This window comes from Papilio machaon, chromosome 18 (genome assembly GCF_912999745.1).
Source record: "Papilio machaon chromosome 18, ilPapMach1.1, whole genome shotgun sequence".
In the NCBI taxonomy this organism is placed as follows: Eukaryota; Metazoa; Arthropoda; class Insecta; order Lepidoptera; family Papilionidae; genus Papilio; species Papilio machaon.
Genome location: NC_060003.1, coordinates 4,296,671 through 4,309,713, shown reverse-complemented (window position 1 = coordinate 4,309,713; position 13,043 = coordinate 4,296,671). Strand labels below are relative to the sequence as shown.

The 13,043-nt window shown below is 32.1% G+C and overlaps 2 protein-coding genes across 2 annotated transcripts; both read right to left on the bottom strand.

Annotated features, from left to right (window-relative positions):
- Positions 1-3,559: 3,559 nt before the first annotated feature.
- On the bottom strand, positions 3,560-6,256 carry LOC106712139 (UDP-glucosyltransferase 2-like). The gene is made up of 5 exons (XM_045682322.1): positions 6,089-6,256; positions 5,697-5,916; positions 4,916-5,135; positions 4,547-4,727; positions 3,560-3,619 (listed from the first exon to the last, which is right to left on the bottom strand). The coding sequence occupies exons 1-5, from the start codon at positions 6,254-6,256 to the stop codon at positions 3,560-3,562; spliced, it is 849 nt and encodes a 282-aa protein (XP_045538278.1).
- A 2,720-nt stretch (positions 6,257-8,976) lies between these two features.
- LOC106712109 (UDP-glucosyltransferase 2-like) lies at positions 8,977-12,790 on the bottom strand. Its single transcript, XM_045682321.1, has 8 exons — positions 12,644-12,790; positions 11,720-11,810; positions 11,286-11,478; positions 10,925-11,119; positions 10,446-10,665; positions 10,053-10,272; positions 9,416-9,635; positions 8,977-9,259 (listed from the first exon to the last, which is right to left on the bottom strand). The coding sequence occupies exons 1-8, from the start codon at positions 12,788-12,790 to the stop codon at positions 8,977-8,979; spliced, it is 1,569 nt and encodes a 522-aa protein (XP_045538277.1).
- Between the last annotated feature and the right edge of the window lie 253 nt (positions 12,791-13,043).

Below are 13,043 nucleotides of genomic sequence, written 5' to 3'. Positions count from 1 at the left end.
ATTTATCTGGTTGAAGTTTTAAATTGAATTGTCTGAATCTATCAAACACTAATTTAAGCTTAGACATGTGAGATTCAAGATCATGTGAGTATATGATGCAATCATCTAAATAAACATATGCGTGAAGACCTTGAAGACCGGATAAAACCGTATTCATGAGACGCTGGAAAGTGGCTGGAGCATTCTTTAATCCGAAGGGCATCCTAGTAAATTCGTAGTGCCCAGACATGCTAGAATTAGTACTAACAGTGAATCCTGTCTTTGGCGCATCTTTGGCGCTCATCTTCAATTGATGAAAACCACTTGCTAAATCCAGTGTGCTGAAATATTTGGAATGACCTAATTGGTCTAGAATATCAGTGATAAGAGGCAGTGGATAACTTTCGGAAACAGTGGCATCATTAAGTTTACGATAATCAATAACAATTCTCCATTTCTTTTTGCCAGAGGCATCCATTTTTTTCGGGACAACCCATACTGGGGCGCTCCAGGGCGAATTAGAAGGGCGAATAATGTTTTGTTCTAACATTTTCTGAATTTGAGTGTCAACTTCGTTTTTGTGACATTCAGGAAATCGATAAGATTTTACATGAATTGGAGGCGTATCTCCTGTATTGATATTATGCTCGATTGCGTTTGTGAAGGATAACGGTTCACCTTCGATATGGAAAATATCAGTGTATTGAGAGCAACATTCGAGAAGAGACTTTTTCTCTTCTTCATTTAAATGAGAACAGCGAATTAAATTTAGTACTTGATTGAGACGATTTGATTTAGTAGTAGATATAGTATTAATATCGCGACATTGATCTGAGTTAAAATTATTGCGATCTAGAAAAGTCAACTCTACGTAATAATCTTTGCCTTCAATATCAGAATCAGTTGTATTTAAAACTGATATATTTATTTTACCATTGGGTTTAATTTTAACAATGGAATTAGCAACGTAAACACCTTTACATATGACGTGATGCAATACCAGAGCTTCATTGTCGGGACAATGTTCATAAATGTAATTTGATATGCCGCATTCAATAACCGTTTCAGAGCGCGCGGGAATTATATAAGTTGGTTGTGTATAAATAATAGGTATAGAATATTTTTTTATTAATAAAGACTTTGAGGCGTAATTTATGTTTGCTTTAAAGTAACTACAAAAGTCGCTACCAATAATGCCGTCGTAGTTATCTAAGTTGACGTCATCGGTAGTAACGTGAAATTTGTAATGTAATGTTTCATGACATAAAATAAATTTTAATTGGAATGTACCTAAGGTTTCGACCAACTGCTCTGAGTTATTAATGCCTTTTAATTTTACTTTTTCGGGAGAGAGATTTGGAAATTGTCGTAAACTAGATTTTTTTATTATACTGATACTAGCTCCTGTGTCAATTAAGAAGCATAGCTGCTCTGTGGCATGTTTAGTTTTAATAAAAACATGAGGTAACGATATCTTTTTGTTGTTAGAATTTATTTCGCAAATAATTTCAGAGTTAAGATTTGGTAAATTAGTAATAGTAGATATAGTAGAACTCAATTGCTTTGATTGAGATGTATTTGATTTAGTAGAACTCAATTGCTTTGATTGAGATGTATTTGATTTAGTAGAACTCAATTGCTTTGATTGAGATGTATTTGATTTAGTAGAACTCAACTGCTTTGGTTGAGATGTATTTGATTTAGTAGAACTCAACTGCTTTGGTTGAGATGTATTTGATTTAGTAGAAATAGTAGATTTAGTAGAACTCAACTGCTGTGGTTGAGGTGTATTTGATTTAGTAAAATTAGTAGATTTAGTAGAACTCAACTGCTGTGGTTGAGGTGTGTTTGATTTAGAAAAATTAGTAAGATTAGTAGAATGTGTCGTGTCTTTGCATATATACGATTTCTTAAGACACGCGTCGGAAATCGCCTTTAGTTTAAATTTTCATTAAAATCGCACAAGTGTACTTTTGCCTTAACGTTTGAGTCACGCGATGTACATTGTTCCGGTTTTGTAAGCGATGCACTTTCGCGACGCTGTTCATTGAATTTGCGCTTGCGACATTCCGCGATCGTGTGACCCAAAGTTTTGCAATAATTGCATGACTTAATGTTAGAGTTTATATTGGAACATGAGTCACGCTTCTTATAATACTTGGCGTTATAATTTGAATTCACATGAAAGAAATCTTGCGGTTGCTGTTTATTTACATTATTTTTTTTATTTTTGAAACATTCCGAAGAATTATGACCTGTTTTGTTACATATGTGACAATGTTTTTGATGTTTAATTAAGTGTGTTTTTGATAAGTTGTATAACTTTTCTTCCTCTATAGCATGTTGTATTGCCTCGTTGAGGTCAGTCGGATTCCTACATCTAACAATGGTTGATATTGATGAGTTTAATCCCAGAAGGAAGGTATTGAGTGCTAGATCTTCCATGGCCGCTATTCGACCCGCAAGTTCGCCATCAACTTTGCAACTATAATGTATATCTGACTGTAGTCGGGTTAAGATTGATTCTAACCTCAGAGAAAATTTAGTAACGTCTTCTGTGCTAAGTTGTTTACAGTTTTGTAAGTCTAACAATAAATGCGTAGAATGTTTTTTTTCTCCAAATGTATTTCTAAGGAATAATTTTATTTCTGACCATGTATTAAATGATTTTAGACTACATGCTATTTTAGCTTTTCCGTCTAATTGTGAAATAATGAATTTACATAAAATACTTTGTTGTTCTGCTGTTGCTAAAGACATTGCGTTGTCACAGTCAGTTAAAAATGCGGGGAGCAGATCTCTGTCCCTATTATAAGGTTTAATGAATTTAGTAAGAACTGAGAGAGTAACTTTTTCCGTCATGATTGCTTTGGAACTTTCTGATCTAGTAGGTGCCATTAGCATTTATGCAATTTGCGGATAGAATAGAAAAATATATGTTTATACACACAAAATTCACAAGAAATGGTAAATCATAAAAATAAACACATCAAAAATAGTAAAATAGCAAACAATAAAAATAGTAAATAATTAAAATCAAAATTGGTAAAATATTGAAAATAGTAGAATGTAGAAATATTATAATATTTGAAATAGTATAACATCAAAAATGGTACAACATTGAAAATAGTATAAAATTTGTAAAACTTGTAAAACTCTGGAACTTCTGGAAAACTTCACTGAACACAATAAATAATTTAGAATCACTCACTGTATGATGATTAGAAGGTGTGGCTTCATGAGTGATCAGTTGGTGAGTCGAATTGCTAACTCGTCTGCAGCGGGCTCACGCTGTGTAGTGGAGACTGACCGTCGTGCAGCGGATCGGAGTTGCGTGGAGCGGGCTCACGCTTTAAGCGGAGGCTGACCGTCGTCCTAGTAGTGTGTTGGTAGAGATCAAGACGCAGGCTTGAACTAGTCAAGGCTTACTGTCGATCTTGCAGTGCCGGAGCCGGGATTCAGATGTCAGAGCCTTAAATGTTAAGACTTACCGACATCCCACTTCTGACACCAATTGTTTTGCGGGCGGCGCTGGGGTTCTTTTTAAAAAAAGGAAACCCAAAACTTTTCCACACACTTTTTAATTAAAAACTTGGATGGTCTCCGAATCCGGGTTGTCACCTCGAGCTCTAGCAATCGACTGAATTATTTGAATAAATTACTTGTAAAGAAAGCTATATCTGCTGATGGCAGATATTGCACAATAATTATAACAATGGAAAACTTCGTCTTCAATATAATGCTGATTAATCAATACTTCCATATTGTGAAGGGTTATAACAGTACGAAAATATCGTCGTGGTATGAAATTTAACGAGACAATTACTTACCTCATGACCTGCTTCTAAGAGTAACTTGACCAGAACGTGGCTTAAAATAGCGTGACTTTTTATAGGGAGATGTGTGATCACCAAAATTTTATGTACATAACAAGATGGGATCATAATGTACAGTGTAAAGACTTTTAAAAATTGAGAGACATTCATTTTATGATTTTATGATTTTGATAAATGCCCTTTTTTAATCCTGGATTCCATAAAATGATAAGTACTGTTTCTTATGATTTAATTAAATGACACCCATCCACTTCAAGAATTTTATGTATATAAGTAAAATATTTAAGACAAACATGTATGATGTTTGTCTGTATGAAATCCAAATATATATCAATAAAATATAACCTCAGAAACTATGACATTTTATAATTGTCATTTTTTGTTGACATTCAAATAAAAACCAACTGTTTAGGCAAAGGCATATATGAGAAGAGTAGTAGAAACTTTTCCAGGAAAAGTTTTCCTTTTGTAAATATCTATTTTTTTAAATAATTGAAATAATATTTTTTCATCGAAATATCACTATTATTTATTCATAAAAATAAAAAATGTAAACCGTATCAAAAAATAATAAATACAAAAGTCGTAAACATTACAAAAGTAATAAAATAATAAAAAGCAAAATAACATAAAAAACAAAGCACGATAAATATCAAACTAAGTTATGCATTCAGATTTTTGGATTTTCTAAACTTAATAAAAATTTTGAACATAAATCGAAGCGAAGTTACTACGATTATTCCCCATAAACCTATATTCATAAATAACTTCTTCAAAGACACATTTTCAGATGCTGGGCGGTATTTAGTAACTCCTGCACGAATCACTTTCCTCACAAATCGCACTAATTCCTTATCAGGTGACGAGTGATTGTGATATTGTCTTGATAATTCCTTTGCCCTATTCCGAAACCTATAAAAAAATAATAAAAAATTACAGTCAATCTACTAATGCTAAGATTTTGTAGGTGTTCATGGGCCAAAGGAAGTCAGTACTCGAACTCTTCACAATCAAAGACATCTAATACTTGAATCTTCACTGAAAATTTAGGATGAGCAAACAACATTTTAATAATTTGGAAATGTTTTTTTTATGCATACCTAGGATTTCTGATCATTTCCTCAACAGTATCCTTTATATCTTCTCCAGTAGAATACGGCAAATCTACTTGTTTAGCATACCCTTGATCAACAGCTCGTTTAATGTTTGTAAATTGATCTGCGAATATTGGGATTCCAAGTATTGCTACTCCGAAATGTAACGCTTCAATTGACGAAAGTGCACCACCTTGTGTCATAAATAGAATGCAGTTTGGATGAGCTGAAATTTATTTTTTTATTTAAATGTTTATTGATATATCTACTGTTTACAGATGTTTTTCTACCTAAATTAAACGTAATCTATATATATAAAAGAAAGTTGTGTTAGTTACACCATTTATAACTCAAGAACGGCTGAATCGATTTGACTGAAAATTGGTGGGCAGGTAGCTTAGAACCAGGAAACGGACATAGGATAATTTTTACCCCGTTTTCTATTTTTTTATTCCGCGTGGACGGAGTCGCGGGTAAAAGCTAGTCTATATATATAAAAGAAATTCGTATTAGTTACACTATTTATAACTCATGAACGGCTGAATCGATTTGACTGAAAATTGGTGGGCTGGTAGCTTAGAACCAGGAAACGGACATAGGATAATTTTTACCCCGTTTTCTATTTTTTTATTCCGCGCGGACGGAGTCGCGGGTAAAAGCTAGTTATTACTAATTAAGTTAAAATGTTTGTATTTTGATTAATTAACTAACTAGTACAAGTAAAACATGTAACGAACTGTAATTTAAATGCATTTTTTGTATTGACAGTAATTCTAGAGACACTCACATAAAATACTCTGTTGTGGTGCCCATCTTAAAATGTGAACATTACTAGGTAAATGAGTAAACTTTAATTCATGCTTCCAGAGTACAACTTGTCTTAAATTACTGAATACGTCCATTAATATTTCGTTATAAGTATCCAATACATCTTGACTATTTAAATTTGAACCCAGACTAAAGTAAATAACACCATGTTTAGCATTGTCCATTATGCTTTTCAAATCCTGCAATGTAACATGTGCAAAATTATCATCTTTTGAAAATTGGTTTTACTCTTGGCAACATCACTTTCATTACTAAACAATAAGACTATAAGGTATTAGTTGGCGAGTGCAGCTTTGTTCTCATTTCTTCATTGAACTGTAGTTTAGAAGAATACACATTCCATTAAAATACCTTCGGTAGAGGTTCCACTTGACGATCAACATGATATCCAGCGATAGGCTTGAATTTTCGAGGCCACTCCTTCGCCTCGTCTGGTAAGACATTTAAATAAACCAATATGTGTGCACCAAAATACTTAGACTCTTCAAATCTTAGTAGACTTTTACCTCTTAAGTTCATTAACGGTCTAAAAATATTTTCATACGCTTCTTTTTCCAAATTATATAAATACCTTAAAAATATCACAGTGGTAAAATTAAATTAAAAATGTGTACGAGTATTTAGTTGAGGCATATTTGGTATAGGTCGACGCGATTGAAAAATAAATATGATCTTTGCAAAGAAAAATCGATGGGTTTTATGACTTTGAGTCATCCGAGAACTTACAATACCAAAGACAAAATCCCTTTCCTCTACCTCTTCATTTTCTAATGTATTTAAAACATACGCTGGTAAAACATCTAGAGGTTATAGATTTCTACAAGTAGCAAGTACAATCGTTATGAGAACCGTTCTTTAAAGTCGTCTTTTCGGTAAGTAGTATGCCTTTCGTTTTGGTAACAGATGAAGTGTTATATATCTTACTAATATTATAAATGCGAATGTTTAGATGGATGAATGGATGGATGGATGTTTGTTTGATGGTATCTCCGAAACGACTCAACAGATCTTGATGAAATTTGGCACAGATGTAGAAAATAGTCTAGAAGAGCACAAAGGCTAATTACGTTTTTTTTAATTCCGGGCTGACGGAGTCGCGAGTGACAACTAGTGTATATATATTTCAGTTATACTCAAATTTTCTGATATGTGTTTTCCGCTTTAAGTATTGTATTAATCTACCCATGTACTTACATGTCTTGTATTATATAACTTGTTATGAATGGAGGGATATGTTTAGAGGCTTTGTCTTGTAAATTAATTATATCTTCAAGTAAACGAAGCATCATCCAATGAGATTCTGTCGCGGAGAACCAAAGCAATGGGCAGTCGTATAACGCTGACAATCTGTTAAATAAATTAGTCTGTAACTTCAATATTTCTCCACCGAAGGGACGAAAAACTAATTGGTATGGCGGGTATGGAAATTGGATATATATAGATATCTGTCCGGTACGGTCACCGCCATCGACATTTATCGTAATAAATTAGTATATTTCTAATATTTACATTTTTGGATTCCAAATCTTATCAAAACCATCATAGTCATGTTTACTTTTTATATGGATGTTTCACACAAAACTCACGGATACATTTTCTCTTGGGCTATATTTTTCTGATTGGATAAAAAGATTTTTTCCCAACAGTTATTTTTATCTTATAACATTACCTATTCTGATTTCGTCAATACTAGTAATTGTTGTATGTGTTTTACGAATCATATTATTTTTTAAATAACTAATCATTAAATTTAATCGTCATACAATACAGATCGCACTCAACATAACTTCTAATACCTTACCCAGCATATAAATCGTTAAACATCCATTCGGCTACAACTAAGTCAAATCTTTGGTTAGTATCCCTCAGTAACATGTTCACATCCTTATCCCGTAGAGATGAAATAAATAGTTCCCTTATAATACGGCCATAGACTTGAGAATTATGTTTATCTGGAATTTTTATAATTTTATGTGAGAATTTAGTTGTTTGTTACAATATTAACCGTGGATTTCCGAGTCCGAAATTTCTGTATGCAACATATCGTCATTCTTGTCCTTATCTTAGATAACAAAATGTTTTAATTGAATATTTTGGTCTCAGAAACACACGGTAAATGAATTACATCTACATTTTTTGTTAGCATATAGTTACTTAACAAATTTATATATTTTTTTACAATTACTTGCATACTTGTCATTAAGAGTATACACTACGTACTTGTAACTTGTAAACTTTCAAAGTAATAATTGATTTCCAAGCGACGTAGGTTCGGATGAGATATGTTGTAAGGAATTCCAGTTATATGCGTTATCTACAAATAATATTATAATTTACCTACGAACTTACAATCTTACTTATAATATTATAAATGCGAATGCTTAGATGGATGGATGTTTGTTTGAAGGTATCTTCGGAACGGCTCAACAGATATTGATAAAATTTGGCACAGATGTAGAACATAGTCTGTAAAAACACATAGGCTATTTATTAAGTTTTTTTTTAATTCTGCGCAGACGGAGTCATGGTGACAGCTGGTATCTTTATAGTCAATAACCTTTGATAAACAAATTATTAAGTTAATGTTTGGTCTGTGAAAAAATGTCTGGACCTTTTTACAATTGCTTTAATTTGGCTATACCTTCGCAAATTGGGCCAGTGTTTAATTTAGATTTACTTAGGTACAAAACGTCTCGACAAAGAAATGAAAAATGTTCCATCTCACATGGTTTGATTATTCACGTTTTGATGATGTTTTTATAACATACCTTATGTCCCGCATTCAGCAGTAATTTAACAAAAGCATTACCTAAAATAGCATGACTTATAACAGGCATTGGTGTGACAACCAAAATATTATAACAATTACATAAGTGGAAAATAATTACGAAGATAAAAAATTTATAAACATTTGTAATAATAATAGCCATGGTTAAAATTTGTATTTGTACAAAAACACACAAAATTATGTCCGTTCTAAATACGTTTTTAACATTTTACTTCGAACTTTTGGGATAAAAATAAAGAGATATAAAGTTTAATAAAAGGTAAATATAAAAATATTAGCAAAATAATGTAATTGTCAAATATTGACATCTTACATTTTGAAATTGTCATAAAATACTGGACAAATAAAAGGAAAGATTCACATAAAAATAAACAAAAGTTTTAACAATAAATACAAATTACCTGCAATAATTCAAATTCTCACAAAACTTATCATATAAATGTACACACAATTAATTCACTTTTTGTTTAAACTCAACAAAGTTTATAGATATTAGTATTATTCGACGGAATATTTGAAATAAAATCTTAACAGACAAATATAAAGCTATGAACATAACAATCGCTAAATCTAAATACAGTTTCTGGTACCAGGGCAACATATTCCCTGGGGAGCGTAGATGAGGAGCACCCTTTGTTCGTATAACGTGTGATACCCAATGTGTTAACTCCTTTCCTGGTGGCGTCGCGCGATCGTGGAATATAAATGAGTATTCTTTGACTTTTTCGGTATATCTAAAATTATTTTAAAAATTATAATAAACATACTTTTGGTAAAACAAGACATCTACATTTTAATGTTATCAAAAATAAGTTAATTTATCACTAATAACTTCTTATAATCTCTCACTAATTATAACAATAACTATAAATATAATTATTTTTTTTTACCTTGGATTGTCTAAAATTTCTCTTATAGCTATTTCCATGTTAACAACAACATCGTTATTTAAATCTACTCTCATTCCAAAACCTTTTTCTACAACACGATTTATGTTCATATGTTGATCTCCAAACATGGGCACACCGATAATAGGAACACCAAAGTGTAATGTTTCAAGTACAGATAGCAAACCTCCATGCGTGATAAATAATTTGCAATTGGGATGAGCTGCAATAAAGTGATGTTTTATTAATAGGCCATACAAGTAGGAGTTGTATGAAACTTACTGTTTTTTTTCAAACACAAGATTTTTGGAACGAAGTTCCTTATCGCGCGTTGTGAAAGGGGGCTAGACGGAAAAAATTCTTACGAAAAGTTGTCACGACACTTTTTGCTATAGACGAATGAGCGCTACTTCACCATGGCAACGACGTGACAATATATACCGAAAATTCATAGAAATAAAATGTACTTCTTGTGAAGACTTAAGATTTTTATTCATAGAATAAACATTGATTCCTTCACTAATTAATTGAAAGGAACTTAGTTCCATCCGGGTGTCCCTTGACACCTCTCAAGTTTTTGTTTTTTTCAAGTAAAAGACTCTGCATACCTCGTTCTTGTCATATGTTTTGTCTTACTTACCCAAAATACTCAATTGTGGTGCCCACGACACTATATGTACATTATTAGGTCGATCAGGTAGTTCCTGTTCGAATTTCCAAATTATTGTCTGATTTAATTTGCTAAATACATCCAATAGTCCTTTCTTCATTTCATCGGGAATCCTGCTGCTTTTCAACATAGATCCCATGCTGAAGTAAATGAATCCGTTTCGAGCATTGTCAGCAATTTCTTGTAGGTTCTGTTAAGATTGTTAGGGTTAAGTTTTTTTACATTTACTACAATAGGACTGTTATTTAGAAGCCTGGAACGTCTTCTCAAAGACTATTATCAACAACGCCAAAGATACAGGATTTTTTTTTATTGAAATTGTTATCACACTAAATTTTTATCCTGCTTAATAAGCTGACTTACCGATGGTAAGGAATCAATATTTTCTTTAATGTGATATCCTCCAATTGGTATATAGTTTGGAGGTAGACGTATAGCAGTTCCTGCAGATAAATGTGAGTTTCCCAATATGAGAGATCCACTATATCTTATATCGTTCAGGGGTGGTAACTTTCTTCCTCTCAAAGCAACAGACGATGCAAATGCGTTGTCGAAAATTTGATTCTCTCTATGTCTAAGTCTCCTGAAAGCAATTTTTATCTCACTACCTATAATAAAGTTTAAATTGTTCTTCCATGAAGCTGGTAGTGAATTTCCTTGCCTTTTAATCGGACCATGTATTATACTACGAATTGTCAGGAAATTCTGAACTGAAGAACCATTCTCCATTTTGGCGTATTTGCCAATGATAATGTTAAGTGCATGCATAATTTGCTTTGCTTTAATTATGAGTTTATCGTTTTAAATTCTTATGTAACTTACATTAGTATTACAGATCTTACCACTTAAAGTATTTTGTGTGTATCACGTGCCATAGCTCTTGTGCCCGATTCCAGAAACCTAATGGTGTTACTATGTCGGCGAGATGCTGAGGATTGTACGCTGGGTTAGGTACTTCATCGATTAGGTCCAAAACTAACCAATGTGGGTCCAAAGAAGAAGACCAAATAAGAGGACAGTCGAATACTGAAGCGAATCTGCAATTTAGTTAAAGATTTAAGAAAGTCAACATTATACTTTTGACGAATCACAGTTGTAAAACGTACTACAACTTTGAGCCTTGATTTGTTAAATCAGTGGATGGAAATCAATAAGCAGAAATATAGGGCGTGTGATTTTTAAAAACTTATTTCAGAGACTTACCCAGCATAAAGTTCACTGTATAGCCATTCGACGATAACTGCATCGAATTGTTCGCTAGTGTCATGGATCAAGCGCTGAATGTTCGGATGAGTGAGTGTATCGTTAACAAAATTAGTTGTCACAAACAACATAAACCTTATATCCTTAATATCCCATTTGTTCATTAATATATTTCTAGTGTCGAACATTTGATCTGAAACATAAATAGCAAATTTAGTTACCCTGACATCTATTGAAAATACCTATCGGGTGAGAACCCGAGTTTGAGAAAATAAAAGTGAAAAAATAACGAAGTTGTTTTTTATGAATGAAATAAAACAAAAGAAAGGTATAAGTATAGTGGTCAATGAGAGTGAATGAAACCACAGAGTAACTAGAAATTTTCTGGATTACTCGGCTTCAGAAAATACCCAGTCGTAAAACTTTGTTCTTACCTGGAGGCATGAGTTTGAAGTTATTTGATATATCAATTTGTCTTAACCTTGGATGAGTCATGTCCATAATTATTGGAGTTATATAAGTCACCTGTGTACAATACGTTAATTAATTATAGTCAAGCTTGCAAATAATAATTTACCAACAAAAGCTGTTCCTCAATGTAACTGTAATTCCGTGACGAATGTTTTACAATATTTCGTTACTTTTGTTCTAAGAGAATGACAGATGAAAATCTGTCTTACAATTTGAAATAAATTTGATGTTTAAGGTGGCCAAAATGATGGAATCTATACCACGTTTAACTAAGTATTAAAAATATTCAATGCCATTAAAACTTATACAGTTAAAATACTATTAATTTATAATTAGATTTATATTAGTAAAATAGACCGTTAGTTTCAGTAATTGCACAAGATAATAGTAAATTTTAGAAATTACATTCATACAAGAAATTACTTTGGATTGCTACTGATCCTTATATACTTATCTATACTGTATATAGTCACATAATCAATATGGAACGAAACCTGTCAAAACCACATTACTTACATTTCAAAAAGTTTTTTTTATCACTTCACTATACAAGGAATTTAAACAAATTTTAGGGTCAAGGAGACCAAGCATTACGAATAACATAAACGTTACGATTTATCACATAAAGATTACAAAATAGATCCGATTTATAACGAGCAACAAAATGTATTATATTAAAAAATACCTTCCAATGAAAATTAACCAAAACCGGAAAAGCTGTTAGTGTCAGAATGTTAGTACTAAGAAACTATAAATTTCAACCGGCGTTGCACCGTATAAGAACATAATGTTATTTTTCATCAAATAATATAAGTGGAATAAGAAATAGTGTTATTATACAGTGTTACGAGAAAATCGCCGTTAGATATCAAAAGTGAGAAAAATACCTCATGTCCGTCATTCAGAAGATGTCGAACAAAACCTTCTCCGAGAATCGCGTGACTTCTTCCCGGTACTGGGAACATCAGAAGTATCTTATACGCTGAACATAAATAATTTGTTATTAAAAACAATATAACACTAAGAAGACGCATTTTTCCGAACACTTCTCAAAACTGAATGCAATACCAAACTATAAATTTGTAACATACATTTGAATTAATTTGATAAACAATTAAGATCATACCGATAAGGTAATGATGTACCTATTAAATTATTTAGTTACAATAACTAAGTATTCATCTACCTGTTACGTAAAGTAGTGAGAGAACTCAATAATGACAAACTGGCATTTTTTTCATATAAACAAAATATTAAAGCTTACTATCTTTGGTCGAAGTTGGAATA

Coding starts and splice junctions, on each gene's coding strand:
- LOC106712139 (XM_045682322.1), bottom strand. CDS start 6,256: ATGAACTTAAGAGGTAAAAGTCTACTAAGATTTGAAGAGTCTAAGTAT. Junction 4,728..4,915: donor GAAATGATCAGAAATCCTAG/GTATGCATAAAA, acceptor ATTTTTTTATAG/GTTTCGGAATAGGGCAAAGG. Junction 3,620..4,546: donor GTTTATGGGGAATAATCGTA/GTAACTTCGCTT, acceptor CAAATAATTCAG/TCGATTGCTAGAGCTCGAGG.
- LOC106712109 (XM_045682321.1), bottom strand. CDS start 12,790: ATGCGTCTTCTTAGTGTTATATTGTTTTTAATAACAAATTATTTATGT. Junction 11,120..11,285: donor TACAGTGAACTTTATGCTGG/GTAAGTCTCTGA, acceptor ACTAAATTGCAG/ATTCGCTTCAGTATTCGACT. Junction 10,273..10,445: donor ATATTGATTCCTTACCATCG/GTAAGTCAGCTT, acceptor CAATCTTAACAG/AACCTACAAGAAATTGCTGA.